The sequence below is a fragment of the Salmo salar genome, chromosome 21 (assembly GCF_965601325.2).
Source record: "Salmo salar chromosome 21, fSalSal1, whole genome shotgun sequence".
Classification (NCBI taxonomy): domain Eukaryota; kingdom Metazoa; phylum Chordata; class Actinopteri; order Salmoniformes; family Salmonidae; genus Salmo; species Salmo salar.
In genome coordinates, this window is record NC_138311.1 from 45,372,825 (window position 1) to 45,397,890 (window position 25,066).

At 48.8% G+C, this 25,066-nt stretch overlaps 1 protein-coding gene across 2 annotated transcripts in view; it reads right to left on the bottom strand.

Annotated features, from left to right (window-relative positions):
* LOC106582393 (tyrosine-protein phosphatase non-receptor type 4) overlaps positions 1-25,066 on the bottom strand; it is a 132,335-nt gene that overhangs the window by 10,313 nt on the left and 96,956 nt on the right. For both annotated transcript variants that reach the window (XM_014165465.3, XM_014165466.3), the window contains exons 16-25: positions 12,099-12,255; positions 11,792-11,875; positions 11,362-11,418; positions 6,402-6,558; positions 5,757-5,923; positions 2,576-2,666; positions 2,383-2,444; positions 2,019-2,165; positions 1,647-1,775; positions 967-1,115 (exon numbers count right to left, since the gene is read on the bottom strand). In XM_014165465.3, coding sequence (XP_014020940.1) covers positions 967-1,115; positions 1,647-1,775; positions 2,019-2,165; positions 2,383-2,444; positions 2,576-2,666; positions 5,757-5,923; positions 6,402-6,558; positions 11,362-11,418; positions 11,792-11,875; positions 12,099-12,255 — 1,200 coding nt within the window. The remainder of the gene's footprint in view (positions 1-966; positions 1,116-1,646; positions 1,776-2,018; positions 2,166-2,382; positions 2,445-2,575; positions 2,667-5,756; positions 5,924-6,401; positions 6,559-11,361; positions 11,419-11,791; positions 11,876-12,098; positions 12,256-25,066) is intronic.

The following is a 25,066-nucleotide window of genomic DNA, read 5'->3' on the forward strand; positions in this document are numbered from 1 at the left end:
GGAGTCTAGTAGAACATTCAGACAGTTCTACTGGGCTGGGTACTACAGCAGTGTGTAGGAGTCTAGTAGAACATTCAGACAGTTCTACTGGGCTGGGTACTACAGCAGTGTGTAGGAGTCTAGTAGAACATTCAGACAGTTCTACTGGCCTGGGTACTACAGCAGTGTGTAGGAGTCTAGTAGAACATTCAGACAGTTCCACTGGGCTGGGTACTACAGCAGTGTGTAGGAGTCTAGTAGAACATTCAGACAGTTCTACTGGGCTGGGTACTACAGCAGTGTGTAGGAGTCTAGTAGAACATTCAGACAGTTCTACTGGGCTGGGTACTACAGCAGTGTGTAGGAGTCTAGTAGAACATTCAGACAGTTCCACTGGCCTGGGTTCTACAGCAGTGTGTAGGAGTCTAGTAGAACATTCAGACAGTTCCACTGGCCTGGGTACTACAGCAGTGTGTAGGAGTCTAGTAGAACATTCAGACAGTTCCACTGGGCTGGGTACTACAGCAGTGTGTAGGAGTCTAGTAGAACATTCAGACAGTTCCACTGGCCTGGGTTCTACAGCAGTGTGTAGGAGTCTAGTAGAACATTCAGACAGTTCCACTGGGCTGGGTACTACAGCAGTGTGTAGGAGTCTAGTAGAACATTCAGACAGTTCCACTGGGCTGGGTACTACAGCAGTGTGTAGGAGTCTAGTAGAACATTCAGACAGTTCTACTGGGCTGGGTACTACAGCAGTGTGTAGGAGTCTAGTAGAACATTCAGACAGTCCCACTGGGCTGGGTACTACAGCAGTGTGTAGGAGTCTAGTAGAACATTCAGACAGTTCCACAAATAGGGAGAGGAGTCGACTCTGTAGTCGAGACACTGAGGTCAGATTGAGGGACCCTGTGATGAGTTGTTTAGTGAAAACATAGACCATTTCTTGCTATACATCTAAGAATGTGTGTCATGCATTATGTTCCCTACCTGCAGTGGACCACCATGGGCTCATCCTTGCCGGCTCGTTTGCTTCGCACCAGACTGACAAAGTCCAGGAAGTCCATGGAGTCATCTGGGACACCATGGTCCGGCCAGGCCACGTACTGGATCTGGGTCAACTCCCGGACCTCCTCGCTCTGTCACCATGGCAACAATAGTACAGTCAGTGCAATGTCGCCATGACAACAGGGGAAAAAAAAGGACTGTCTGCTCCGCACCCCCCTTTATTAACATTCCCCACCATGACACACACTGAGACACCTCACTGACAATGGTGGAGCACAGCCAGACTAGCACGGTTAATCAAAGTTATTATGGGATGCGTGTTTGCCCTTTCAACATCATCTATCAGTGTCGCTATGGTAACACACACAGGCTGCATGTTAATACTGGAAGCCTCATGGCTGTAGCTGCTGGTCCCCATGGCAACATGATGATCCACCGTACGTGCACCGCATGAGGCCGAAAAAGAACAGCCCACACAAGTCACCATGGCAACTCTTTTAAACGCTTAAAGCGATCGTTCCAATGCTGTGTTTGTAACGCTTTGAATCGTTTTTTAGCTGTGATCCACCATTTTGCTAAGTTTACTTTGACTTCCAAATAGTTGTCATTGCATTAGCACTGGCCATTGGGAAACACAACAGTGACTGGTGAGCGTCATGTACCTCGAGGTGTGTAAGGGTCATGTCTCGGACCAGGAAGGCAGAATTGCCCTCCTCAGTGAGACAGGCCAGCTGGAAGCGGCCGTACGTGGCAGTGCTGTCAGGGTTGGGCCAGTACTGATGACACTTCACCTGTTGGCACAGAGCAACATCAGGCCTCAGACACAGATTAGTAGAGATATTAAGATATAGAGATATTAAGATATAGAGATATTAAATGTTTCTTTACTCCAGAAAAACTCCTGTTTATATTGAGTGTATGACTAGGGCCTGGAGTTTTTCCTTCTTAGGTTACATTGTTCAGCAAAAACTCCTGTCTCCTTTCCCTGGAGGCCCAGAGAGGATACAGTACATGTCGAACCCTACTGTACATACCCGTCCCCTCTCCACCTGGGTGGTGAGCATGACCACCATGGAGGAGCTCTGCTCCCAGGTCATCTGCCAGAAGTCTGGGCACGTGTTGGGCAGCGGGCCCTGGCACGCAATGTACCGGTTGATCAGGCTGGATGCTGGGATCTCCATCTAGAGTACAGGGAGGAGAATAAGACCTGTGTGTAGGGATGTTAACGATCAACAGTGTGTGGGCATGTGTCCATTTCCAGTCCTTGGAGTGGAGACTACACCTCCATCTTGGCCGACAGAGGCCTATTTTAGGACTGCTGAACAAAGAGTCCATGGTAGTGTGGGTGGACTGAGGCGAACAGCATATGTGATGAGGGAGGAGGTTAGAGCAACTCACGTTGATGTAATTTGCATTGATGTAGTCATCTGTGCTTTTCAGAATGACCCGTGTGGCGTCATCTAAAAACAAAAGACAAGGAGAGACGGGAGAGAGAGAAAGGAGGAGAGGAGTGTGAAATGGTGGGTTAACACAGACTAAGAAAAGTAAAGACAACTGTGTGTAGGTGACTGTAGCGTGATGTGATACTCACAGGGTGAGATGTCTCTGTAGCGGTTTTTGGAAATGTTTTGAGGTAATTTGGCACACAACATTGTCATTCCAGGACTTTTCCGGTAAAGTTGCTGTGAAAAAATAATAAAAGCGTTAGGAGAACCTTGACTGGTAATCTCAAATCTTACTTTAACTCTACACAAGCACCTCGTTCTTTAACCCCCTCAATACATTTAGAAATGTGGAGCAAAGAGCCATGATATTTCAGCAAAGCATAAAAAATGAAATGTACAGACGGAGAATGTCTGAACGTTCAGAATCAGAATGCCTGAACGTACAGAATCAGAATGCCTGAACGTACAGAATCAGACTGCCTGAACGTTCAGAATCAGAATGCCTGAACGTTCAGAATCAGAATGTCTGCTATGTCTGAAAGTTCAGAATCAAAATGTCTGCTATGTCTGAATGTTCAGAATCAGAATGTCTGCTATGTCTGAACGTTCAGAATCAGAATGTCTGCTATGTCTGAATGTTCAGAATCAGAATGTCTGCTATGTCTGAATGTTCAGAATCAGAATGTCTGCTATGCCTGAACGTTCAGAATCAGAATGTCTGCTATGTCTGAACGTTCAGAATCAGAATGTCTGCTATGTCTGAACGTTCAGAATCAGAATGTCTGCTATGTCTGAACGTTCAGAATCAGAATGTCTGCTATGTCTGAACGTTCAGAATCAGAATGTCTGCTATGTCTGAACATTCAGAATCAGAATGTCTGCTATGTCTGAACGTTCAGAATCAGAATGTCTGCTATGTCTGAATGTTCAGAATCAGAATGTCTGCTATGTCTGAATGTTCAGAATCAGAATGTCTGCTATGTCTGAATGTTCAGAATCAGAATGTCTGCTATGTCTGAACGTTCAGAATCAGAATGTCTGCTATGTCTGAATGTTCAGAATCAGAATGTCTGCTATGTCTGAATGTTCAGAATCATAATGTCTGCTATGTCTGAACGTTCAGAATCAGAATGTCTGCTATGTCTGAACGTTCAGAATCAGAATGTCTGCTATGTCTGAACGTTCAGAATCAGAAGGTCTGCTATGTCTGAACGTTCAGAATCAGAAGGTCTGCTATGTCTGAACGTTCAGAATCAGAATGTCTGCTATGTCTGAACGTTCAGAATCAGAATGTCTGCTATGTCTGAATGTTCAGAATCAGAATGTCTGCTATGTCTGAACGTTCAGAATCAGAATGTCTGCTATGTCTGAACGTTCAGAATCAGAATGTCTGCTATGTCTGAATGTTCAGAATCAGAATGTCTGCTATGTCTGAACGTTCAGAATCAGAATGTCTGCTATGTCTGAATGTTCAGAATCAGAATGTCTGCTATGTCTGAACGTTCAGAATCAGAATGTCTGCTATGTCTGAACGTTCAGAATCAGAATGTCTGCTATGTCTGAATGTTCAGAATCAGAATGTCTGCTATGTCTGAATGTTCAGAATCAGAATGTCTGCTATGTCTGAATGTTCAGAATCAGAATGTCTGCTATGTCTGAATGTTCAGAATCAGAATGTCTGCTATGTCTGAACGTTCAGAATCAGAATGTCTGCTATGTCTGAACGTTCAGAATCAGAATGTCTGCTATGCCTGAATGTTCAGAATCAGAATGTCTGCTATGTCTGAACGTTCAGAATCAGAATGTCTGCTATGTCTGAACGTTCAGAATCAGAATGTCTGCTATGTCTGAATGTTCAGAATCAGAATGTCTGCTATGTCTGAACGTTCAGAATCAGAATGTCTGCTATGTCTGAACGTTCAGAATCAGAATGTCTGCTATGTCTGAACGTTCAGAATCAGAATGTCTGCTATGCCTGAATGTTCAGAATCAGAATGTCTGCTATGTCTGAATGTTCAGAATCAGAATGTCTGCTATGCCTGAACGTTCAGAATCAGAATGTCTGCTATGTCTGAAAGGCCCACGTCTTTCCTTAAGCTCCTTCCACCTGCTGTGTGTCAGAATTCAAAAGATGCTACTAATCTTTTGAAATGGGCACACATACATTGTATGTGAAGTGCAGTAGCGGATTAAGACCAAAACACAAATATTTGTGTAAACACACACATGAACGGAAAACATTTTCTCAGTGCAAACCGGTATGTTAGGTCTGTATGTGTGCATGTTTCCTTTGCCCTCACACTTTAGCACATTCTTCTAGTCTCATAACACAATGTAGCGAAACAGGAAGCTGTTAAGTGTGCCTGATGAAAGACAGGAAGTTATCAGAATGCGGAAATGATAACACTGGTGCTTCTCACCACATTCAAAGAGCAGCCGACGCATCAAAGAATTAGCCTTTTGTTTTTAAGTAAACTATTTGCGGCCTCCCAAGTGGCGCAGCGTTTTAAGGCGTCACTAAAGGCCCTGGTTCGATCGCCGGCTGTGTCACAACCAGCCGTGATCGGGAGTCCCATCGGCCCAGTGTTGTCTGGGTTAGGGGAGGGTTTGGCCGGGGGTGCTTTACTTGGCTCATCGCGTTGGCTCACCACAACTCCTTGTGGTGGGCCGGGCGCCTGCAGGCTGACCTCGGTTTTCAGTTAAATTGTGTTTCCTCCGACACATTGGTGCGGAGGTTAAGCGGGCGGGTGTTAAGAAGCGCAGTTTGGCGAGTCTTGTTTCGGCGGATGCATGACTCGACATTTGCCTCCCGAGCCCGTTGGGGAGTTGTAGAGAACAGACAAGATCGAAATTGGGGAGAAAAAAGTGGTAAAAATATCAATAAAATAAATAAAGTAAACTACTTGGCGATTATTCCTCACACAGTAACAGGTGTTATAAGTAGTTGTCTTATGTGCCATAACCTAGATGTTATGGGGGTCTCTGTGAGGGGCATCACCCTGCACTTGGAGGGCACTGTAAATCACAGCAATAAAGCTGATACTGTAGAACTTGTGTAACACCAGTCCTGGGCAACATTTCCCTCCAGAAATTGGTAACTTCCTTCCTGACCTCAATGAGGTGAAAACAATAGTGCACAAACTAGGGGGAGCTATTGCTCTCGCCACATTTCCAGTCACCTCAGAAAAGATTTAAAAAAAACTGAACAAGACCCACATGACTCGAGGTACAACAAAAAATCACAAGAACATTGTGAGAAACAGACGTGATAGTCTAGCTCATGAAAGCTTTAAATTTGTAGAGGACGTGAGGGGAGGACTGACTCACATCAAACTGGGCTAGTACTTCCCCGCTGACCAGACCCTCCTTCAGGGTGTTCATGGAGTCCCTCCAGGCGTCCTGGTCCAGCTGACTGGGGTCCTGGGGACACTTTTCTGGGATGTACTGGAAGTCTGGCTCAGTCTCCTGCTTCTCCTCCACCATGTCATAGATGGCTGGAGAGACAGGAAAGGAAGTAACACAGTTAGTTAGAATAGTGTCTTGAGAACAATAGCATCTCTTATTATTACTTTAACAAGTATTAGGCTCTGCTCAGTTTCAATATTCACAACAGGACACCACTTAAAAAGAAGCAATGTACTAGGTATGGATTCTAACTGGAATGCTATACGCTAGTGTGGATATTGGAAGGTAGCCTCTTTTGTTTGATGTCACTTGTTCTTCTATCGTAATGATTTGGCCTGTTTTAACTGCACATTTCAAAAGTGGTCCCGTGTAGCTCAGTTGGTAGAGGATGGCGCTTGCAACGCCAGAGTTGTGTGTTCGATTCCCACTTGGGACCAGTATGGAAAAAGTATGCCCTTACTACTTACTGTAGTCGCTCTGGATAAGAACGTCTGCTAAATGACATAAATGTCAAATGTAGTAAACCCAAGGAGATTACTTAGTCACCAATTAGAACCCTCTCCTCACCATTGGGCCTGACCAATAAGATGAGCTCTCCTGAGTGGTTCTCACAGCTGGCCTTGATGAACATGACCACCTGGTCGTGAGTGTGCTCCGAGATGTCTCGACCGTTGATCAGAACCACCTGGTCACCTTCGTTCAGACGAGGGACACACAGGTCAGCCTGTAGAGGGTTGGAGGAGAACGCAATCAGAACACAGTTGAGTCAAGTGGTTAAAGTGGTATACTGGGAAGAACAGACTAGAACACTGGGCCTGTAATATAATAAAGTTTCTCAGAGTAAGAGTGATGTTCTAGGATCAGGTTTTCCCCGTCCATATAATCTTATTTATTATGATCCAAAGGCAAAACTGATCCTATATCAACTCTGTGACTCTGTGAATATGGGCCACGTAGCGATAGCTTGTGGTAAATTACAACAAAGAGAACTAAGTGCTGTTCATTGTGTTTGACTTCATCAACATCAGAGTAACATCCTGAAGCCTTTTTAGTTGAGCCGTGAAGGGACTGCAACTTTTGTTCACTCGATCTAGAATACCTCACACTCAAATACCGACCGCATTACCTCTCAAGAGAATGATCTTCGGTCATCGTCACAGCCGTGTATATTCTACTTTCTACTCAAGCAGATACCACAATGCCTCTCAAGGAACTACACTGGACTTTGTGCAAACTGGAAACCACATATCCTGAGGCCACATTTATTCTAGCTGGGGACTTTAATAAAGCAAATCTGAGGAATACGCTACCAAACACATTGCCTGCGCTACTTGCGCATCAAAAACCCTCGACCATTGCTACTCTCCCTTCCGGGACGGCTACAAGGCCCTCCCTTCGGCCAATCAGATCACGCCTCCATTCTGCTCCTCCCTTTCTATAGGCAGAAACTCAAACAGTAAGTACCTGTGGTAAGGTCTGTTCAATGATGGTCTGACCAATCGGAATCCATGCTTCAAGATTGTTTTGATCACGCGGACTGATATATGTTCCGGGTTGCCTCTGAGAATAACATTGCTGTATACACCGAAGTGAATAGGGAATGTTGTTTCACTGTGATGATTAAAACCTGTCCAAACCAGAAAATGGTGATAGATTGCAGCATTTGCGCAAAACTGAAGGTGTAAACCACCCCATTTAACCACAACAATTTCACCGGGAATATATACAAACAGATCCGGTTATGCCCTCCGTAATGCAATCAAACTGGCAAAACGTCATTACAGAGACAAAGTGGAATCGCAATTCAACGGCTCACTCAAGACGTGTGGCAGGGACTCCAGACAATCACAGATTATAAAAGGGAAAACCAGCCAGGTATATTAGCTTGTCCGCCTTGCTACCGGACAAGCTAAAACGCCTGCTTCGAGGAAAACACACTGCCGCCGACACAGGCCACAGCCGCTTCCGAGGATTGTGAGCTCTTGTTCTCCGTGGCCAATGTGAGTAAGACATTTAAGCGTGTTAACCCTTGCAAGGCTACCGGCCCAAACGGCATCCCCATAGCACTCACTGCTTTGAGAGGCTAGTAAGGATCATATCACCTCCACCTTACCTGACACGCTAGAACCACTGCAATTTGCACACCACACCAATAAATCCACGAATGACGCAATCACCATTGCACTGCACACTGCCATATACCTTCTGGACTAGAGGTCGACCGATTATGATTTTTCAACGCCGATACCGATAATTGGAGGACCAAAAATAGCCGATACCGATTAAATCGGCCGATTTATTTTTTGTTTTATTTATTTGTAATAATGACAATTACAACAATACTGAATGAACACTTATGTTAACATAATATAATACATCAATAAAATCAATTTAGCCTCAAATAAATAAATATGAAACATGTTCAATTTGGTTTAAATAATGCAAAAACAAAGTGTTGGAGAAGAAAGTAAAAGTGCAATATGTGCCATGTAAAAAAAGCTAACGTTTAAGTTCCTTACTCAGAACATGAGAACATATGAAAGCTGGTGGTTCCTTTTAACATGAGTCTTCAATATTCCCAGGTAAGAAGTTTTAGGTTGCAGTTATTATATGAATTATAGGACCATTTCTCTCCATACCATTTGTATTTCATATACCTTTGACTATTGGATGTTATTATAGGCACTTTAGTATTGCCAGTGTAACAGTATAGCTTCCGTCCCTCTCCTCACCCCTACCTGGGCACGAACCAGGGCCTCATCGACAACAGCCACCCTCGAAGCATCGTTACCCATCGCTCCACAAAAGCCGCGGCCCTTGCAGAGCAAGGGGAACAACTACTTCAAGGTCTCAGAGCGAGTGACGTCACTGATTGAAACGCTATAAGCGCGCACCCCGCTAACAAGCTAGCCATTTCACATCAGTTACACCAGCCTAATCTCGGGAGTTGACAGGCTTGAAGTCCAAAACAGCTCAATGCTTGAAGCATAGCGAAGAGCTGCTGGCAAACGCACGAAAGTGCTGTTTGAATGAATGCTTACGAGCCTGATGCTGCCTACCACCGCTCAGTCAAACTGCTCTATCAAATATCAAATCATAGACTTAATTATAATATAATAACACACAGAAATACTAGCCTTAGGTCATTAATATGGTCAAATCCGGAAACTATCATTTCAAAAACCAAACGTTTATTCTTTCAGTGAAATACGTAACAGTTCCGTATTTTATCTAACGGGTGGCATCCCCAAGTCTAAATATTGCTGTTACATTGCACAACCTTCAATGTTATGTCATAATTATGTACAATTCTGGCAAATTAATTACAGTCTTTGTTAGGAAGAAATGGTCTTCACATAGTTTGCAATGAGCCAGGCGGCCCAAACTGCTGCATATACCCTGACTCTGCTTGCACGGAACGCAAGAGAAGAAGTGACAATTTCCCTAGTTAAAAGAAATTCATGTTAGCAGGCAATATTAACTAAATATGCAGGTTTAAAATTATTTACTTGTGTATTGATTTTAAAGAAAGGCATTGATGTTTACGGTTAGGTACACATTGGTGCAACGACAGTGCTTTTTTCGCGAATGCGCTTATTAAATCATCACCCGTTTGGCGAAGTAGGCTGTAATTCGATGAGAAATTAACAGGCACCGCATCGTTTATATGCAACGCAGGACAAGCTAGATAAACTAGTAATATCATCAACCATGTGTAGTTGACTAGTGATTATGTTAAGATTGATCGTTTTTTATAAGATAAGTTTAATGCTAGCTAGCAACTTACCTTGGCTTCTTGCTGCACTCGCGTAACAGGTAGTCAGCCTGCCACGCAGTCTCCTCGTGGAGTGCAATGTAATCGGCGTCCAGAAATGGCGATTACGGATTGTTATGAAAATTTGAAATTGGCCCTCATTAATCGGCCATTCTGATTAATCGGTCAACCTCTATTCTGGACAAGAGGAATACCTACGCAAGAATGCTATTCATGGACTAAAGCGCAGTCTTCAACACCATAGTACCCTCCAAGCTCATGATTAAGCTTGAGGCCCTGGGTCTGAACCCCACCCTGTGCAACTGGGTCCTGGACTTTCTGACGGGCAGCCCTCCAGGTGGTGAAGGTAGGAAACAACACCTCCACTACGCTGCTCCTCAACGCAAGGGCCCCACAAGGGTGCGTGCTCAGCCCCCTCCTGTACTCCCTGTTCACACATGACCGCATGGGCACACACGTCTTCAACTCAATCATCAAGTTTGCAGACGACAACAGTGGTAGGCCTGATTACCAACAACGACGAGACAACAAGGGCTGTATCACTGCCTGGTACAGCACCTGCATCGTTCGCAACCGCAGGGCTCTCCAGAGGGTGGTGCGGTCTGCCCAACGCATCACCGGGGGCCCACTGCCTGCCCTCCACGACATCTTCAGCACCCGGTGTAATAGGAAGGCCAAAAATATCACCAAGGAACTCAGCCACGTAAGACATGGCCTGTTCACCCCGCTACCATTCAGAAGGCGAGGTCAGTACAGGTGCATCAAAGCTGGGACCGAGAGACTTCCATCTCTCTTCTAAACAGCTTCTAGCTCAAGGCCATCAGACTGTTGAATAGTCACCACTACCCAGCCCCGCCCAGTACCCTGCCCTGAACTTAGTCACTGTCACTATGCGCTTACCACCCGGTTACTCAACCCTGCACCTTAGAGGCTGCTGCCTATGTACATAGACATGGAACACTGGTCACTTTAATCATGTCTACATACTGTTTCACCCACTTCATATGTCTGGACTGTATTCTAGTCAATGCCTATCGTATTTAACTATTGCTGTACACACACACACACACACACATACATACATATATTACTTATTTCCCTCATTAAAATGCAAATCATTTTATAACATTTTTGACATGCGTTGTTCTGGATTTTTTTGTTGTTATTCTGTCTCTCACTGTTCAAATAAACCTACCATTAAAATTATAGACTGATCATTTCTTTGTCAGTGGGCAAATGTACAAAATCAGCAGGGGATCAAATACTTTTTTCCCTCACTGTATGTGTTTCAATGAGAGAGCGTGAGTGGGAACAAGACAGAGGGAGGGAAAGAGACAGATAGAAGGGAAAGATGGAGAGAGAAATAGCAAGAGAGAGAGAGAGAGTGAGATGAGGGGTAGAGACATTGTGAGTGTAAGGGCAGAAGTGATAGGGAAAGTGTGAGCGTGTTTCTGAGTATCTGAGAGAGGAAGAACATGAGTATGTGTACTGTAAATGTTTAAAAAAATGCATTTTCATTTTACCTTTATTTAACTAGGCAAGTCAGTTAAGAACAAATTCTTATTTACAATGACGGCACTGCCTACCCCGTCCAAGCTCTAACCCGGACTCCCAATCACAGCTGGTTGTGATACAGCCTGGAATTGAACCAGGGTCTGTAGTGTCGCCTCAAGCACTGAGCTGCAGTGACTTAGACCGCTGCACCACTCGGGAGCCAGAGTGTATGGGGTGTTGGTTAGTGTTCTAACATACCGATGTCCCAGGGGCCACACGAGACACGATGACGGGCACCTTCTGATCAGCTCCACCCTAAAACCAAGGCAATGGAGAGGGCTAAACAATCTGATCTTGGTCAAGTCACATGGTCAGGATTAGGAGCAGTAGGGTTAGGTGATTACCCTCTGGGCATTGTTATTTCATAGCGCTATACATTAAAAAAAGTAGATAATAATAAAGATGTTTCATTGTCACACACACGATAGGTGCAGTGAACTGTGTAGTACAGCACCCCTGGAGCAAATGAGGGTTAAGTGCCTTGCTCAAGGGCACATCGATAGATTTTTCACCTTGTCGGCTCGAGTATTTGAACCAGCGACCTTTCGGTTACTGGCCCAACGCTCTAATCACTAGGTTACCTGTGGCCCTACAAAGCACTACTGTAGGCACTAGGCAGAGGTCTCACCTTGACGTTGAAGCCAAATCGCCTGTTGTCATCTGGTCTCATCTTGACCAGGACCAGATTGTCGTGAGGGACAACACCGTTCAACTGTAGAGAAAGACATAGGGATGTGTTAATACATGTCTACATTGGAAAGGACATAAGCTCTTGACAGCCTACAGAGGCTCTGAAGGACCCACAGTTCTTCAGAGGTCACAAGGTCAGAAAAACCATGACCCTGGCCCTAATTCTAAGTCATTTAGGTCCAGCTGAATAAATTCATTATGAAACAAAATGAAAACAGTGGTAGATTGAGTCAGGGCGGACTTACCGTGGTCTTGTCGGTTGCCATGGGGACATCGTACATCTCGTTGATGTGGTTGTCAAGGAGACTCTGCTGGGAGTGGGCCTGGATGATCTGGCTCAGGTTCTTCCTGGACTGTTTTGGAGGCAGGGCCGGGGGCCGACCATCTACTGTCTCTGGGGAGCTGGAGAGAGACACAGACAGCGTTGGTAGAGTACCTTCAGTCTGTCAGCCAGTCCCTTTTAAGTCCTTGATATTTTTTCAAGATAAGGCACGTTCCATTTCCTAAAATCCAACAGAGCTAACAACAGAGCTCAGTAAGCCATTCAGCCAATCAGAGCTTTTGGATAAGCAGAAACTCCAGTTGCTCGTGGCCATTGGCCAATAGTAGAGCAGAGCTCCTACAGCACATCCTCCACAGAGAGAGACGGTGTGTGTGTGTGTCTGTGTTGTAGTGTGTAACTACCTAACAATCCCAGTCACAGTGGGTGTTTGTTGTGTACAGTGTACCTAACCATCCCAGTCACTCAACCACAGAAATCCCAGGAGGACTAGAGGCCAATCAGGAACAGTCACAGCACATTGTCTTTGTTTGGCGTCCTATATGCCAGGCTGGTGTCACAACACAGGAGACACTGCAGGGGGGACAGACAGGCCTCTCTCTCAAAATAAACAGACACCACAAGGACTTCAGCCACATGGCTGAGAGAAGGACTACTGCTCACTGACACTGACCACGGGGACATACACAGAGTATTTGTCTGTATTTATCTCATTACATCAAGACAGTAAGACAAATACAGTTGCTGTCCTTTTCCACCATAAATGATTGAAGTCAGGGAACGGAATGGTCAACCTTCTCTTAGTTCTTTAAAGGTCAGGCTAGGGTCAGCAGCCTCTCACGTGACAGTGTAGTGGGATGTTTTCCTGGTTCACAGATCAGGTTGTAGAAGGGAGGTATCATATGACCTGGTTGCCTTGGTTTCCACTGCTTGAAATCTCATCTTATTGAGGTAATGCTGTGACAGCGAATATTGTTGTATTGATGTTTCTTTTTGAGAGAGGGAGAGACAGAGAAGAAAAAGAGAGATGGAGAGAGAGATGGGGGAGAGAGATGGGGAGAGAGAGAGAGAGCGCGATGGGGGGAGAGAGAGAGCGATGGGGGAGAGAGAGAGAGAGATGGGGGAGAGAGAGAGAGAGAGAGATAGAGAGAGATGGGGAGAGAGAGAGAGAGAGATGGGGGAGAGAGAGAGATGGGGGAGAGAGAGAGAGAGAGAGATGGGGGAGAGAGAGAGAGAGAGATGGGGGAGAGAGAGAGAGAGAGATGGGGGAGAGAGAGAGAGAGATGGGGGAGAGAGAGAGAGAGAGATGGGGGAGAGAGAGAGAGAGAGATGGGGGAGAGAGAGAGAGAGAGAGAGAGAGAGAGATGGGGGAGAGAGAGAGAGAGATGGGGGAGAGAGAGAGAGAGAGATGGGGGAGAGAGAGAGAGAGATGGGGAGAGAGAGAGAGAGAGAGAGATGGGGGAGAGAGAGAGAGAGAGAGATGGGAGAGAGAGAGAGATGGGAGAGAGAGAGAGATGGGGGAGAGAGAGAGAGATGGGGGAGAGAGAGAGAGATGGGGGAGAGAGAGAGAGATGGGGAGAGAGAGAGAGAGAGATGGGGAGAGAGAGAGAGAGAGATGGGGAGAGAGAGAGAGAGAGAGATGGGGAGAGAGAGAGAGAGAGAGATGGGGAGAGAGAGAGAGAGAGAGATGGGGAGAGAGAGAGAGAGAGAGATGGGGAGAGAGAGAGAGAGAGAGATGGGGAGAGAGAGAGAGAGAGAGATGGGGAGAGAGAGAGAGAGAGATGGGGAGAGAGAGAGAGAGAGAGATGGGGAGAGAGAGATGGGGGAGAGAGAGAGAGATGGGGGAGAGAGAGAGAGAGATGGGGGAGAGAGAGAGATGGGGGAGAGAGAGAGAGAGATGGGGGAGAGAGAGAGAGAGATGGGGGAGAGAGAGAGAGATATGGGGGAGAGAGAGAGAGATATGGGGGAGAGAGAGAGAGATATGGGGGAGAGAGAGAGAGATATGGGGAGAGAGAGAGAGATATGGGGGAGAGAGAGAGAGAGATGAGAGAGAGAGAGATGGGAGAGAGAGAGAGAGATGGGAGAGAGAGAGAGAGAGATGGGAGAGAGAGAGAGAGAGATGGGGGAGAGAGAGAGAGAGATGAGAGAGAGAGCGATGAGAGAGAGAGAGATGGGAGAGAGAGAGATGGGAGAGAGAGAGATGGGAGAGAGAGAGAGAGATATGGGGAGAGAGAGAGAGATGGGGGAGAGAGAGAGAGAGATGGGGGAGAGAGAGAGAGAGATGGGGGAGAGAGAGAGAGAGATGGGGGAGAGAGAGAGAGAGATGGGGGAGAGAGAGAGAGATGGGGGAGAGAGAGAGAGAGAGAGAGAGAGATGGGGGGAGAGAGAGAGAGAGAGAGAGATGGGGGAGAGAGAGAGATGGGGGAGAGAGAGAGAGATGGGAGAGAGAGAGAGATGGGGGAGAGAGAGAGAGAGATGAGAGAGAGAGAGATGGGAGAGAGAGAGAGAGAGATGGGAGAGAGAGAGAGAGAGATGGGGGAGAGAGAGAGAGAGATGAGAGAGAGATGAGAGAGAGAGCGATGAGAGAGAGAGAGATGGGAGAGAGAGAGATGGGAGAGAGAGAGATGGGAGAGAGAGAGATGGGAGAGAGAGAGAGAGATGGGAGAGAGAGAGATGAGAGAGAGAGATGGGGGAGAGAGAGAGATGGGGGAGAGAGAGAGAGAGAGAGATGGGGGAGAGAGAGAGAGAGAGAGATGGGGGAGAGAGAGGGCGATGCTTGAGATCCCAGGAAGAGTGAGCAGGTGGTTATATCATCTTCTGGATCAGTGAAGAGAAGAGCAAATGGCTTGGCACAGAATGTGGGTGCGTGCAAGCGTGTGCGTTTGTCCGTGTGTGTGTGTGTGTGTGTGTGTGTGTGTGTATATATATGTTTGTGTGTGTGAATAGAGGAGTGAAATGACAGCAAAAGAGGGAGTGTGGGTGTGCCTCTGTGTTTTTGCATAGGTTAAGTATGAATGTGTATGAACTCACTACTGTAAGTCGATCTGGATAAGAACGTCTGCTAAATGACTAACATGTTAAATTGGGAAGTAAGGGAACTCTGAACTCTGAACTACTGCCTCTATTCCCATTAGAGATGTGGTATCTGTACTAATGCTTGCGACACAGTTCTTGGTAAGATAACACTTCTGTAGAACAGATAAATACCCTTCCAGCTTTAACATAACAACCAGTTGTTGTAGAGGCTCTTACCCAATCTAGCCTAATAATAAACAGTTAACGGAACTCTGAACAGCATCTCAAAGAACATAACAGCCAAACGAACTGGAATACAGGGTTGTCTGGAGGTTGAGGTTAGGATGTAGAGCAGAGGGAAAACAGGGGGGTGGGACAAGGAGATCGCTGAACATAGCCTCACTCAGCAGGGCAACTCAACACTAGTAGTCCAGGGGTTAGGTCACTCTCACACTGCTACAGTAGAGTCACCAGGGGTTAGGTCACTCTCACACGTCACGCTGCTACAGTAGAGTCACCAGGGGTTAGGTCACTCTCACACGTCACGCTGCTACAGTAGAGTCACCAGGGGTTAGGTCACTCTCACACGTCACTCTGCTACAGTAGAGTCACCAGGGGTTAGGTCACTCTCACACGTCACTCTGCTACAGTAGAGTCATCAGGGGTTAGGTCACTCTCACACGTCACGCTGCTACAGTAGAGTCACCAGGGGTTAGGTCACTCTCACACTGCTACAGTAGAGTCACCAGGGGTTAGGTCAATCTCACACGTCACGCTGCTACAGTAGAGTCACCAGGGGTTAGGTCACTCTCACACGTCACGCTGCTACAGTAGAGTCACCAGGGGTTAGGTCACTCTGCTACAGTAGAGTCACCAGGGGTTAGGTCACTCTCACACTGCTACAGTAGAGTCACCAGGGGTTAGGTCAATCTCACACGTCACGCTGCTACAGTAGAGTCACCAGGGGTTAGGTCACTCTCACACGTCACGCTGCTACAGTAGAGTCACCAGGGGTTAGGTCACACTGCTACAGTAGAGTCACCAGGGGTTAGGTCACTCTGCTACAGTAGAGTCACCAGGGGTTAGGTCACTCTGCTACAGTAGAGTCACCAGGGGTTAGGTCACTCTGCTACAGTAGAGTCACCAGGGGTTAGGTCACTCTGCTACAGTAGAGTCACCAGGGGTTAGGTCACTCTGCTACAGTAGAGTCACCAGGGGTTAGGTCACTCTCACACTGCTACAGTAGAGTCACCAGGGGTTAGGTCACTCTCACACTGCTACAGTAGAGTCGCCAGGGGTTAGGTCACTCTCACACTGCTACAGTAGAGTCACCAGGGGTTAGGTCACTCTCACACTGCTACAGTAGAGTCACCAGGGGTTAGGTCACTCTCACACTGCTACAGTAGAGTCACCAGGGGTTAGGTCACTCTCACACTGCTACAGTAGAGTCACCAGGGGTTAGGTCACTCTCACACGTCACTCTGCTACAGTAGAGTCACCAGGGGTTAGGTCACTCTCACATGTCACGCTGCTACAGTAGAGTCACCAGGGGTTAGGTCACTCTCACACGTCACGCTGCTACAGTAGCGTCACCAGGGGTTAGGTCACTCTCACACTGCTACAGTAGAGTCACCAGGGGTTAGGTCACTCTCACACGTCACTCTGCTACAGTAGAGTCACCAGGGGTTAGGTCACTCTCACACGTCACGCTGCTACAGTAGAGTCACCAGGGGTTAGGTCACTCTCACACTGCTACAGTAGAGTCACCAGGGGTTAGGTCACTCTGCTACAGTAGAGTCACCAGGGGTTAGGTCACTCTCACACGTCACGCTGCTACAGTAGAGTCACCAGGGGTTAGGTCACTCTCACACTGCTACAGTAGAGTCACCGGGGTTAGGTCAGTCTGCTACAGTAGAGTCACCAGGGGTTAGGTCACTCTGCTACAGTAGAGTCACCAGGGGTTAGGTCACTCTCACACGTCACGCTGCTACAGTAGAGTCACCAGGGGTTAGGTCACTCTGCTACAGTAGAGTCACCAGGGGTTAGGTCAATCTCACACGTCACGCTGCTACAGTAGAGTCACCAGGGGTTAGGTCACTCTCACACTGCTACAGTAGAGTCACCAGGGGTTAGGTCACTCTGCTACAGTAGAGTCACCAGGGGTTAGGTCACTCTCACACTGCTACAGTAGAGTCACCAGGGGTTAGGTCACTCTCACACTGCTACAGTAGAGTCACCAGGGGTTAGGTCACTCTCACTCTGCTACAGTAGAGTCACCAGGGGTTAGGTCACTCTCACACGTCACTCTGCTACAGTAGAGTCACCAGGGGTTAGGTCACTCTCACACGTCACGCTGCTACAGTAGAGTCACCAGGGGTTAGGTCACTCTCACACGTCACGCTGCTACAGTAGAGTCACCAGGGGTTAGGTCACTCTCACACTGCTACAGTAGAGTCACCAGGGGTTAGGTCACTCTCACACTGCTACAGTAGAGTCACCAGGGGTTAGGTCACTCTGCTACAGTAGAGTCACCAGGGGTTAGGTAACTCTGCTACAGTAGAGTCACCAGGGGTTAGGTAACTCTGCTACAGTAGAGTCACCAGGGGTTAGGTCACTCTGCTACAGTAGAGTCACCAGGGGTTAGGTCACTCTGCTACAGTAGAGTCACCAGGGGTTAGGTCACTCTGCTACAGTAGAGTCACCAGGGGTTAGGTCACTCTGCTACAGTAGAGTCACCAGGGGTTAGGTCACTCTGCTACAGTAGAGTCACCAGGGGTTAGGTCACTCTCACACTGCTACAGTAGAGTCACCAGGGGTTAGGTCACTCTCACACGTCACTCTGCTACAGTAGAGTCACCAGGGGTTAGGTCACTCTCACACGTCACGCTGCTACAGTAGAGTCACCAGGGGTTAGGTCACTCTCACACGTCACGCTGCTACAGTAGAGTCACCAGGGGTTAGGTCACTCTCACACGTCACGCTGCTACAGTAGAGTCACCAGGGGTTAGGTCACTCTCACACTGCTACAGTAGAGTCACCAGGGGTTAGGTCACACTGCTACAGTAGAGTCACCAGGGGTTAGGTCACTCTCACACGTCACTCTGCTACAGTAGAGTCACCAGGGGTTAGGTCACTCTCACACGTCACTCTGCTACAGTAGAGTCACCAGGGGTTAGGTCACTCTCACACGTCACGCTGCTACAGTAGAGTCACCAGGGGTTAGGTCACTCTCACACGTCACGCTGCTACAGTAGAGTCACCAGGGGTTAGGTCACTCTCACACTGCTACAGTAGAGTCACCAGGGGTTAGGTCACACTGCTACAGTAGAGTCACCAGGGGTTAGGTCACTCTCACACGTCACTCTGCTACAGTAGAGTCACCAGGGGTTAGGTCACTCTCACACGTCACGCTGCTACAGTAGAGTCACCAGGGGTTAGTTCACTCTCACACGTCACGCTGCTACAGTAGAGTCACCAGGGGTTAGGTCACTCTCACACGTCACGCTGCTACAGTAGAGTCACCAGGGGTTAGGTCACTCTGCTACAGTAGAGTCACCAGGGGTTAGGTCACTCTGCTACAGTAGAGTCACCAGGGGTTAGGTCACTCTCACACTGCTACAGTAGAGTCACCAGGGGTTAGGTCACTCTCACACGTCACTCTGCTACAGTAGAGCCACCAGGGGTTAGGTCACTCTCACACGTCACTCTGCTACAGTAGAGTCACCAGGGGTTAGGTCACTCTCACACGTCACTCTGCTACAGTAGAGTCACCAGGGGTTAGGTCACTCTCACACGTCACTCTGCTACAGTAGAGTCACCAGGGGTTAGGTCACTCTCACACGTCACGCTGCTACAGTAGAGTCACCAGGGGTTAGGTCACTCTCACACTGCTACAGTAGAGTCACCAGGGGTTAGGTCACTCTGCTACAGTAGAGTCACCAGGGGTTAGGTCACTCTGCTACAGTAGAGTCACCAGGGGTTAGGTCACTCTGCTACAGTAGAGTCACCAGGGGTTAGGTCACTCTCACTGCTACAGTAGAGTCACCAGGGGTTAGGTCACTCTCACACGTCACGCTGCTACAGTAGAGTCACCAGGGGTTAGGTCACTCTCACACATCACGCTGCTACAGTAGAGTCACCAGGGGTTAGGTCACTCTCACACTGCTACAGTAGAGTCACCAGGGGTTAGGTCACTCTGCTACAGTAGAGTCACCAGGGGTTAGGTCACTCTGCTACAGTAGAGTCACCAGGGGTTAGGTCACTCTCACACTGCTACAGTAGAGTCACCAGGGGTTAGGTCACTCTCACACGTCACTCTGCTACAGTAGAGTCACCAGGGGTTAGGTCACTCTCACACGTCACTCTGCTACAGTAGAGTCACCAGGGGTTAGGTCACTCTCACACGTCACGCTGCTACAGTAGAGTCACCAGGGGTTAGGTCACTCTCACACGTCACGCTGCTACAGTAGAGTCACCAGGGGTTAGGTCACTCTCACACTGCTACAGTAGAGTCACCAGGGGTTAGGTCACACTGCTACAGTAGAGTCACCAGGGGTTAGGTCACTCTCACACTGCTACAGTAGAGTCACCAGGGGTTAGGTCACTCTCACACGTCACGCTGCTACAGTAGAGTCACCAGGGGTTAGGTCACTCTCACAAGTCACGCTGCTACAGTAGAGTCACCAGGGGTTAGGTCACTCTCACACGTCACGCTGCTACAGTAGAGTCACCAGGGGTTAGGTCACTCTCACACGTCACGCTGCTACAGTAGAGTCACCAGGGGTTAGGTCACTCTCACACTGCTACAGTAGAGTCACCAGGGGTTAGTTCACTCTCACACTGCTACAGTAGAGTCACCAGGGGTTAGGTCACTCTGCTACAGTAGAGTCACCAGGGGTTAGGTCACTCTCACACAGTAGAGTCACCAGGGGTTAGGTCACTCTCACACATCACGCTGCTACAGTAGAGTCACCAGAGGTTAGGTCACTCTCACACGTCACGCTGCTACAGTAGAGTCACCAGGGGTTAGGTCACTCTCACACGTCACGCTGCTACAGTAGAGTCACCAGGGGTTAGGTCACTCTCACACGTCACGCTGCTACAGTAGAGTCACCAGGGGTTAGGTCACTCTCACACGTCACGCTGCTACAGTAGAGTCACCAGGGGTTAGGTCACTCTGCTACAGTAGAGTCACCAGGGGTTAGGTCACTCTGCTAAAGTAGAGTCACCAGGGGTTAGGTCACTCTCACACAGTAGAGTCACCAGGGGTTAGGTCACTCTCACACATCACGCTGCTACAGTAGAGTCACCAGAGGTTAGGTCACTCTCACACGTCACGCTGCTACAGTAGAGTCACCAGGGGTTAGGTCACTCTCACACGTCACGCTGCTACAGTAGAGTCACCAGGGGTTAGGTCACTCTCACACGTCACGCTGCTACAGTAGAGTCACCAGGGGTTAGGTCACTCTCACACGTCACTCTGCTACAGTAGAGTCACCAGGGGTTAGGTCACTCTCACACGTCACTCTGCTACAGTAGAGTCATCAGGGGTTAGGTCACTCTCACACGTCACGCTGCTACAGTAGAGTCACCAGGGGTTAGGTCACTCTCACACGTCACGCTGCTACAGTAGAGTCACCAGGGGTTAGGTCACTCTCACACTGCTACAGTAGAGTCACCAGGGGTTAGGTCAATCTCACACGTCACGCTGCTACAGTAGAGTCACCAGGGGTTAGGTCACTCTCACACTGCTACAGTAGAGTCACCAGGGGTTAGGTCACTCTGCTACAGTAGAGTCACCAGGGGTTAGGTCACTCTGCTACAGTAGAGTCACCAGGGGTTAGGTCACTCTGCTACAGTAGAGTCACCAGGGGTTAGGTCACTCTGCTACAGTAGAGTCACCAGGGGTTAGGTCACTCTGCTACAGTAGAGTCACCAGGGGTTAGGTCACTCTCACACTGCTACAGTAGAGTCACCAGGGGTTAGGTCACTCTCACACTGCTACAGTAGAGTCACCAGGGGTTAGGTCACTCTCACACTGCTACAGTAGAGTCACCAGGGGTTAGGTCACTCTCACACTGCTACAGTAGAGTCACCAGGGGTTAGGTCACTCTCACACGTCACTCTGCTACAGTAGAGTCACCAGGGGTTAGGTCACTCTCACACGTCACGCTGCTACAGTAGAGTCACCAGGGGTTAGGTCACTCTCACACTGCTACAGTAGAGTCACCAGGGGTTAGGTCACTCTGCTACAGTAGAGTCACCAGGGGTTAGGTCACTCTCACACGTCACGCTGCTACAGTAGAGTCACCAGGGGTTAGGTCACTCTCACACTGCTACAGTAGAGTCACCGGGGTTAGGTCAGTCTGCTACAGTAGAGTCACCAGGGGTTAGGTCACTCTGCTACAGTAGAGTCACCAGGGGTTAGGTCACTCTCACACGTCACGCTGCTACAGTAGAGTCACCAGGGGTTAGGTCACTCTGCTACAGTAGAGTCACCAGGGGTTAGGTCACTCTCACACTGCTACAGTAGAGTCACCAGGGGTTAGGTCAATCTGCTACAGTAGAGTCACCAGGGGTTAGGTCACTCTCACACTGCTACAGTAGAGTCACCAGGGGTTAGGTCACTCTGCTACAGTAGAGTCACCAGGGGTTAGGTCACTCTCACACTGCTACAGTAGAGTCACCAGGGGTTAGGTCAATCTGCTACAGTAGAGTCACCAGGGGTTAGGTCACTCTCACTCTGCTACAGTAGAGTCACCAGGGGTTAGGTCACTCTCACACGTCACTCTGCTACAGTAGAGTCACCAGGGGTTAGGTCACTCTCACACGTCACTCTGCTACAGTAGAGTCACCAGGGGTTAGGTCACTCTCACACGTCACGCTGCTACAGTAGAGTCACCAGGGGTTAGGTCACTCTCACACTGCTACAGTAGAGTCACCAGGGGTTAGGTCACTCTCACACTGCTACAGTAGAGTCACCAGGGGTTAGGTCACTCTGCTACAGTAGAGTCACCAGGGGTTAGGTCACTCTGCTACAGTAGAGTCACCAGGGGTTAGGTCACTCTGCTACAGTAGAGTCACCAGGGGTTAGGTCACTCTGCTACAGTAGAGTCACCAGGGGTTAGGTCACTCTGCTACAGTAGAGTCACCAGGGGTTAGGTCACTCTGCTACAGTAGAGTCACCAGGGGTTAGGTCACTCTGCTACAGTAGAGTCACCAGGGGTTAGGTCACTCTGCTACAGTAGAGTCACTAGGGGTTAGGTCACTCTGCTACAGTAGAGTCACCAGGGGTTAGGTCACTCTGCTACAGTAGAGTCACCAGGGGTTAGGTCACTCTGCTACAGTAGAGTCACCAGGGGTTAGGTCACTCTCACACTGCTACAGTAGAGTCACCAGGAGTTAGGTCACTCTCACACGTCACTCTGCTACAGGTGAGTCACCAGGGGTTAGGTCACTCTCACACGTCACTCTGCTACAGTAGAGTCACCAGGGGTTAGGTCACTCTCACACGTCACGCTGCTACAGTAGAGTCACCAGGGGTTAGGTCACTCTCACACGTCACGCTGCTACAGTAGAGTCACCAGGGGTTAGGTCACTCTCACACTGCTACAGTAGAGTCACCAGGGGTTAGGTCACACTGCTACAGTAGAGTCACCAGGGGTTAGGTCACTCTCACACGTCACTCTGCTACAGTAGAGTCACCAGGGGTTAGGTCACTCTCACACGTCACTCTGCTACAGTAGAGTCACCAGGGGTTAGGTCACTCTCACACGTCACTCTGCTACAGTAGAGTCACCAGGGGTTAGGTCACTCTCACACGTCACGCTGCTACAGTAGAGTCACCAGGGGTTAGGTCACTCTCACACGTCACGCTGCTACAGTAGAGTCACCAGGGGTTAGGTCACTCTCACACTGCTACAGTAGAGTCACCAGGGGTTAGGTCACTCTCACACGTCACGCTGCTACAGTAGAGTCACCAGGGGTTAGGTCACTCTCACACGTCACGCTGCTACAGTAGAGTCACCAGGGGTTAGGTCACTCTCACACTGCTACAGTAGAGTCACCAGGGGTTAGGTCACTCTCACACGTCACGCTGCTACAGTAGAGTCACCAGGGGTTAGGTCACTCTGCTACAGTAGAGTCACCAGGGGTTAGGTCACTCTCACACTGCTACAGTAGAGTCACCAGGGGTTAGGTCACTCTCACACGTCACTCTGCTACAGTAGAGTCACCAGGGGTTAGGTCACTCTCACACGTCACTCTGCTACAGTAGAGTCACCAGGGGTTAGGTCACTCTCACACGTCACGCTGCTACAGTAGAGTCACCAGGGGTTAGGTCACTCTCACACGTCACGCTGCTACAGTAGAGTCACCAGGGGTTAGGTCACTCTCACACGTCACGCTGCTACAGTAGAGTCACCAGGGGTTAGGTCACTCTCACACTGCTACAGTAGAGTCACCAGGGGTTAGGTCACACTGCTACAGTAGAATCACCAGGGGTTAGGTCACTCTCACACGTCACTCTGCTACAGTAGAGTCACCAGGGGTTAGGTCACTCTCACACGTCACTCTGCTACAGTAGAGTCACCAGGGGTTAGGTCACTCTCACACGTCACTCTGCTACAGTAGAGTCACCAGGGGTTAGGTCACTCTCACACGTCACGCTGCTACAGTAGAGTCACCAGGGGTTAGGTCACTCTCACACGTCACGCTGCTACAGTAGAGTCACCAGGGGTTAGGTCACTCTCACACTGCTACAGTAGAGTCACCAGGGGTTAGGTCACTCTGCTACAGTAGAGTCACCAGGGGTTAGGTCACTCTGCTACAGTAGAGTCACCAGGGGTTAGGTCACTCTCACACTGCTACAGTAGAGTCACCAGGGGTTAGGTCACTCTCACACGTCACGCTGCTACAGTAGAGTCACCAGGGGTTAGGTCACTCTCACACATCACGCTGCTACAGTAGAGTCACCAGGGGTTAGGTCACTCTCACACTGCTACAGTAGAGTCACCAGGGGTTAGGTCACTCTGCTACAGTAGAGTCACCAGGGGTTAGGTCACTCTGCTACAGTAGAGTCACCAGGGGTTAGGTCACTCTCACACTGCTACAGTAGAGTCACCAGGGGTTAGGTCACTCTCACACGTCACTCTGCTACAGTAGAGTCACCAGGGGTTAGGTCACTCTCACACGTCACTCTGCTACAGTAGAGTCACCAGGGGTTAGGTCACTCTCACACGTCACGCTGCTACAGTAGAGTCACCAGGGGTTAGGTCACTCTCACACAACACGCTGCTACAGTAGAGTCACCAGGGGTTAGGTCACTCTCACACTGCTACAGTAGAGTCACCAGGGGTTAGGTCACTCTCACACTGCTACAGTAGAGTCACCAGGGGTTAGGTCACACTGCTACAGTAGAGTCACCAGGGGTTAGGTCACTCTCACACTGCTACAGTAGAGTCACCAGGGGTTAGGTCACTCTCACACTGCTACAGTAGAGTGACCAGGGGTTAGGTCACTCTCACACGTCACTCTGCTACAGTAGAGTCACCAGGGGTTAGGTCACTCTCACACGTCACTCTGCTACAGTAGAGTCACCAGGGGTTAGGTCACTCTCACACGTCACGCTGCTACAGTAGAGTCACCAGGGGTTAGGTCACTCTCACACGTCACGCTGCTACAGTAGAGTCACCAGGGGTTAGGTCACTCTCACACGTCACGCTGCTACAGTAGAGTCACCAGGGGTTAGGTCACTCTCACACTGCTACAGTAGAGTCACCAGGGGTTAGGTCACACTGCTACAGTAGAATCACCAGGGGTTAGGTCACTCTCACACGTCACTCTGCTACAGTAGAGTCACCAGGGGTTAGGTCACTCTCACACGTCACTCTGCTACAGTAGAGTCACCAGGGGTTAGGT